Raw genomic sequence first — 7,227 nt, 5'->3', positions numbered from 1 at the left:
AGTGACATATTTTATGGATGTTTTGTATTATATTTATAACTGTGCAGTTAACCCAAACAGTGAGCTCAGTAACAAGAAGTTTCCTGTTCAGGGGATTTTTTTCTGTATTATGTATTTTTTCATTTTTAACAATCAAACAGACTTAATAGCCTTATTTTGTGTCCCTGAAGCTTTGTTGGCCATTGTCCTATTAGATAATTTATTAAATTATTTCAAGAATACATCCGCTGTTGCAGTCAGGAGCTGAGACTGTTGGGCCTTCCAGCACAGTGTGTTATCGGTGTGGATCCTTTAACTCGACGCTGTGAGCACAAAGATAAGGTTCCTACATACAACTCGGGAATACTTTATTGTCCCTAAATTTTGGGAAAACCTTTATGTTTCTTACTTTTTACTGTATTTTCTTTCTTTTTCTAATTTCATACAGCTGTGTCATGGTCAATACTGGGTCATGAACTCTAAATTGGCACGTTTCTTTTTTCTTTACCAAAGAGTTCATATAAATATTGATCTTGCATTAATGAGCTGATGTTTCGTCTCTACTGAATCCAAAATACACGTCAAAGTTTAAGTGAAGATTTAACTCTTAATAACAAACAGTCCTCTTCTCCTTTCTCTCTCCACAGCTGGACATTGTCTGGCCAAACAGATGTTTACATCTTGGAGAAGAGACGAAGAAGCTCACCGAGAGCAGCCTCATCTGACAGAGTAAGTGTCAAAGGTCGAGTCAGATGAACCCCCCCCTTCACCTCTGACCTCTACCACCGTCTCTCGTTTAATAAACCATCTCCTTTAAAAATGGTCACAGTTCTCTCATTTTGAGATGTTTTAGAAAAGACTAGAAAGGTTTGTCTTTTTTTGTTGTATAATCGCTGGTTGGTCGACACAAAAGGTTTCTCTCTCTCAGATGTAGAAAATGTGTCGAGGTGTGAAATTCTCCCATCTGCCAGCCAAATGTTAAACCGCGGCTCTGTTCAACACACACTGTGTTCTTCTCTCAGCGTGGCTTTAAGTTAAAACCCAACCAATTCTTTCTCAGAGTAAACGAAAGAGATGTCAATTGAAGGAAGGAAGAGAAATCAATGTGACGTGAGATATTTAACGAGGAATAATTAGTCGTGTCCTCCACTCTGATTTTGGCTTCTCGTCTCTCCTTTACATGAAAACAAGGCCGACGCTCTGAGGACGGGACGCATTCATTAGCCTCCTTACCTTTCACATGCAAGTGAGGAATTGTTAGTGGTTGCTATGGTTTCTGCAGAGCGCTTTGTGAACGGGTACTCTGCTCACAGATGGAGGAAAAGAAGGTTTTTTTGGTTGTTTTAACCCTTATTTGACCAAACATTTGAACTGAAAGCAGTTGTTACTGGTGAGACAACAGATGTCCACTGTTCTGTCGTATGTGTTGGATGTTTTGTTATATATGAGCCTGAACACGGTGGAGAAAATATATGTAGTCGTCGATATTTAGAAAGCAGGGTGACCGATATGTAACGCCGATATTAAAACAAAGAGACGGCATGTATAAATCCGCTGTCTGTACCCGACCAGGACTCTGACTCTGTCCTTCCAATAACCTGATTACTTAATCAATGACCCACTTGGTTTCTGTATTGGTCTCTTTACAATACCTTTCAGTACTGATGCCTCTCCGTCTTTGTATGTTTTTGGTTTTGCTCACCGAGCTGTAACCTCGTCCGTCTCTCCTCAGGCGAACGTGGCTGATAATCACCTTCACTCTGGCCTCGCTGCTGTCGGTCAGCCTTCTGGTTCACCTCGTGCAGGCCTGTCGCGGCTCGGTGGCGGCTCGCCTCCCCGAACGTCGAGACTACTCCTACGTGCCGCTGAACGACATCAACGGCGCCGCTTCACGCGCCAGAGCAGGCGACGGGAAAGGGGGAATCGGATTTGACGACTCAGACTCTCAGGATGAAATCTGGTCTCCGTCGGGGAGATCGTAGCTGTCGGGGGGGACAGAGGACGACGAGTGAGGACGCTCTGTTATTGCACAAAGACAAACAGCTGAGTCTGGACCGATGTGATGTGTGACTTTAACCGACTGTCCTGCTGAAGTGAAAAGATAAAGGACGAAAGCACAAGAGTTTTGCTACATTCGTTTTTCTGTCGGCAGCTAATCAGATTTTCACCGTTTTCGTTTACAGTTCAGACCTTTTTAAAACCGATCATGAAAGGAAAAGAGGTCCAAGCTTTCTTTGTCTCTCAGCTGTCTGATGGATCCGGATGTTTGAACCACAGTTCTAGTATAGGACCAGGTTTTGAACTCGTTGTCATGATGAACTTTGAACTCACACCAGGTGCCTGTATTACAAAGCAAAATGAATGTGTTATCCAGCGATCTTTGGCGATCACAAAGCCGGTTCGCTACCAGGGTTGATCACCGCGGTAACCTACACGGCAACGGCCCGATTTCTGACGAATGAGAACCCTAAAAATGTGGTTTTATCATTCCTACAGGATCCTGATAACAAAGACCAATAAAGAGCTTTTAGTATATCAATAGAATAACTTCATTTCATTAAAAGTCTGTTGCCAACTGACATATCCACTCGGGTAGTATTTTGCTGGCGATAACGTTGGCAAACAAGCCTTCAGCAGCGTTTAACAACGTTATCTGGCGCCTGACAATATGACAGTATATTTCACAAGCTTTACAGTAATGTTAGCTTTGACTCAGGACTCTGTGTTGTGGTGGGTTGTCGGCCGCTTGTGGACGTTAACGGACTTCCTTTTGTAAGCTGACGTTAGCACATTGTTGATACTGCAGGAAAGCGAATAGTGAGGGAGCTCAGGAGCATAAATTACATTACAACTGGCAATAAAATGTGATTTATACATGAAAATAACACGCAAAATGCTTCATAATCTTACATAGGGGACCTTTAAGTAGAAACTATGTAACAAACAGAAACCACCCAACCTAATTAATGCTGCAGTTTCTTTAATATTAGACATATGTAGTCGGTTTGTCAACAAAAAGCACCAAAAATGTCTTAAAACTCAAGTAAAACCTCTTAACATCTTAAATAAAGACAACCATGTATAAAAAGTGTTTGTACGTGTTTGTAGCTGGAGTGGAAACCAGCTTGGTGATAGTAGTTATCCAGGATCTCCAGTGTTAGCTCATGATACAGGCTCCTGGTGGAGTTTCTACTTGTTGCCACGTAATCAGATGAACTTTGAACCTTTTTAAAGCAGGAAGCTCCTGGTGTTCAAAACAAACTGAGGACTTTTTTATCAGAGAATTTCTTAACAACATTTAACATTTTTAGATGTTTTTTGTTATAACGCACTGAGCTCCATGTCTGAATGTAAAAATAACCACGAGGTTAATGTTCTTTACAAGATTAAAGATGCAACAAGTATTCAGTTTCAGCTTCTCTGTAAAAATGTGCCAAACTTTGTATCTCATCAGGATTTCTTACTGTTGTCTTTATAATGTCATTTGTGAATGTTATCAAACTGCTGAGATGTGCCTGTTTTAAACACATAAATAAATGTAAATATCAGGTTTTGACCACTGAGACATGAATCTGTCTCCGATTTGTGTCTTTTTTTTTCTTTTTTCAGTCGATTGTAGTTGATCAGTGAGAGAATCAATGTTCATAAAGCACGTTGGCACTTTCAGGGGAACGGTCTGTTGCCATGTTAGTATCTCTACCCGGGGGGCTTTAACCTTAATGCTGACTTGGTAGGATACAAATGGTACAAAACAGTAAACCAACAGATAACTGACGCAGATTGAGTTAAAGCAGAACAAGTTCTGGCTCATTTTGACTCACTTGGCTCACAAACACACATATAAATGCTTGTTTGGTGTTTCTGTTGTGGATTTAAAGGTTTCTGACGTCATTTTCTGTATTTTTCTTTAGAAACATTTGTCAGTGTGAGAAGAAAATAAGCATCTTTTCTGCCTCACTGACTCACTTAATTGTCTCTTTTTGTTTTTCCGCCCAGCAGCAGGTCACCCAGTTGTTGCAGCATCAGACATTTTCTCAGTTTATGTTTATGTGCAGAGTCATCCAGTCTGCAGGTCAGCTGAGGTTGAGGTTTCACCCGCAGGTCACTGCACCTTTTAGGGGCATTTCTGTCCACTATCAGTTCACTGGGGCATTCACTTGACCTCTGACCTCCACCTCCAGCTGCACGCTCCTCACTCCGACCAGTTAATGTGAAAAACACCCGTTGTTCTAGTTTCAGTTTTGAGGTTTTTTTTACTCTTGGAGTTTCCTGTCCTCAACTTTTTGTCACTTGGATGTTTGGTGAGTTAAACTCTGCTGATGGGAGGTGACAAACTTAAGTTTATACAGTCCAAAAGTAACTAAATCTGCCTCCCAGCACTTGTAAAGCTCATTATTAAACATGGTATTAATGAGCATTACATTGTGGTTTTGTATTTAAGGATGGACTGTGCCAAGAAAATTGTATTTACTATATGCATTTTAGTCACCAGGGGGAGAACACACATTAATTAACATCAATACTGACGTAAATGTGCCCGATTTAGACAGAAATATTAATGCTAATTAAACAAACGCGATCTAATGTGTTAATTATTGAGCTGGTAGGTGGATTTTGTTTCCTTTCCCTTGTTTTGTGCTGAGTGAAGCTAACTTCTGGCTGTAGCTTCATATTGAGACATAAATGTGTAGCAAACAGGGTTCATTGTTAGTGTTACCTGCCTCTACTTCCCCAAAGTCAAATGTTGCTTTCCCCTATAAAAAATGTTTCATTAGCTGCCACGCAAACAAGATGTTTTTTCAGAAACTTGATGTGCCGCATAGTTGGAGTTTCCAGTTTCCAGTCATGAAAATGCCTGGAAATTGATTAAAATGACCAAATATCCTGGAAATGAACCATGTTGTCCTGGAATTGTGTTATTGTATTTTAGCCCCTCGCTCAGATCTTTGGCCTCAGATCATATTTAGTTTGAAACTCAAGTGTTGAACCTGCAAGGTCTTTAAAACGGGTTTACCAGACCTGGAACGAACTTGCAGCGATCTTTTCAGCGGTGAGTCTGTTTTTGCTGAAGCAGAATTCTCATGAAAGGTGTTGGTTAATAAACACACGAACAGCGTTTATTTATACTTCTTTTAATAGCCAAGAGAGCTTAAGCAAAGAAAACTGGAAAATGATTTCTTAAAAAGAGTTGGAGCCCTGTTAGTAGCACATTCCTCCATAAATTACAGGAGCTAACAAAAGATGTCAGCGAGCTTTAAAACTAAACCTCCAGGCTTCAAAACATCCTTTTATGTTTCTCAGACGTGACATACATTCTTCCCTCCCGACTGACTGACCGGCTGGATGTAAACAAACACACAGAGAAGTATTCAGCTGTCTGTGTTCGCCTGCGGGTCAGATATGTGAGCCAGAGCAGGAATCTGAGCGTCGTACCAAGCAGCCGAAGAATCAGGTTAGCCCTCTTCTTTGAAACACAGACACTAGACATCTGTACAATAAAACCTGTTGGGATGGATTCTCTATGCCGCGTGCTGCTGAGAGACGTTAGTCATGTGGTCCAGGACGAGCCCCCATTTCATCACAGCCGAGGCTCAGTGAGCTAGCAAAGAGGGAGAGCACAGCTGAAACTGAAATCAGAGAGCTGTTTGCTTCTGCTGATAACAAGACAAAAGCAACATAATAAAGGAGTCTATGGTCTGTAAGTGGAGCAGCAGTAAATGTATGTGAAGGCAAAACAAAAGAGGAAAACCAGACCAAAAGAAGAGATGATGATGATGATGATGAGGGGGGAGAGAGAAAGAATGAGGAACCATCCTGAGTAAGTTGGCAGGCTCAGTATTAAACAAACATAAGCAAAGGAAAGTTTATTTATTGAACCCAGAGATGCTGCACGTTCAATAATGCAAATCATTTTCATGGTTGTCTTCGCAGGCTGTGACTCTCTCTGCTGCCTCCTCTTCCTCTGCAGAGGCTCGTCAGTCATCCTGTTTGTATCGGCTGTGAGTGAACTTAAAAATGTGTCACCAGAAGGAGCGACCTGTTTGTGACCTGTCGTTCCGGCTGGTTTGAGGTTTTGTTTGGCAGCGGTGTGGAATTCAAACCGATGTGATTATAATGTTTAAAACATGATCATCCTGTCTGTCTTCTTCCCCGTCTCAGAATCGGGTTTATTGCCAGTTTTATTTATTGTCTTCTCGCTGTGAACCAGGGTTTGTCTTTTTTTTTTAAAAGTGGGTAGCCAGAAAAATGATGACCACCGTTTAGAGTGAGTGCCGGACTCCTGGAAAATGTCCTGGAAAACAATTTGTTATTTAATCACAGGACATTTAAAAGCGGTGGATCTCTTCACGTGCTCTCAGACTCTTATTTTCCTAACAGTGACTCACTTTCTTCCTGCAGTTATTTTGATGTAGAAAGGAAGCCGGGGCTGCGTTTTATGAGTTCACCTCTATTATTAACTGGCTTTATGAGCTGAGGGTTGGAGGGCAGCCAAGCAGGGTTCACTGAGGCGGCTGACGGGACGTTGAGAGCCAATGACCTGCTGGCTCTCTGGCGGTCCGTCCCGCCTCCCGCTCTGCCGGCCTCAGCTGATGCAACTCAGGAGGAGGATGTCACTCTTTCACATTTCTTCCTGCAGACTTCAGCGTTGCTTTCTGGATCCTCTGCAGTGTAATGAGCTCGTGTCTGATATCAGGTCATTGAACTCTTTTCGCCTCTCACGTCTCCCGGGTGTGGTCACATGTTTGTGGTTTTGTTTGTCAATCGTGGGTTAAAGTGACACTCCACCCAAAATCTATCTGAGCATCTAACAGTCCTCCACCCTCCTGTAGCTGTGTAGTTTCCTCGCCAATGAAGAACAAGCATCTTGAATTCAGTCTGTTTTAGTAGCTACAAGGCCAAAGGTTTGTGATTAGGACTCTATGATCATTACAACAGATTCAGATCCTTTATTTAAACGCATTACAAGGTGTTTTTAACTGGTCTAAATCTAATACTGATGCCTCTGTATGACCTACAGAAACAAGACCATCAGTGAGAAGATTGGATGTTTCTATACTTATTCTGAATGTCTGCCACCAGGTCGGATTCCCCTTAAAATCAATGAAACGAGCAGTTTAGAAACACTAACTAGTTAGCGGTCCTATTAGCTGTCTGTACCCGGACTGGGAACAGCAGAGGGACCCGGTGGCTCCGACCAGGACTCTGACTCTGGGGATGAAGACTCGGCGGGTTCAGGCAGCGACAGGA

At 42.1% G+C, this 7,227-nt stretch overlaps 1 protein-coding gene across 1 annotated transcript in view; it reads left to right on the top strand.

Annotated features, from left to right (window-relative positions):
- The window catches only part of LOC118336299 (N-acetylglucosamine-1-phosphodiester alpha-N-acetylglucosaminidase-like), a gene marked incomplete at its 5' end in the record, with an annotated part of 6,845 nt that extends 3,295 nt beyond the window's left edge, over positions 1–3,550 (top strand). Inside the window, 2 exon segments of the mRNA XM_035672913.1 lie at positions 627–708; positions 1,712–3,550. Coding sequence (XP_035528806.1) covers positions 627–708; positions 1,712–1,961 — 332 coding nt within the window.
- Positions 3,551–7,227: the final 3,677 nt, after the last annotated feature.

The sequence above is a fragment of the Morone saxatilis genome, unplaced genomic scaffold, assembly GCF_004916995.1.
Source record: "Morone saxatilis isolate NCDOM2014 unplaced genomic scaffold, NCSU_SB_2.0 Contig24, whole genome shotgun sequence".
In the NCBI taxonomy this organism is placed as follows: Eukaryota; Metazoa; Chordata; class Actinopteri; family Moronidae; genus Morone; species Morone saxatilis.
This window is presented reverse-complemented; position numbering and strand designations above follow the sequence as displayed.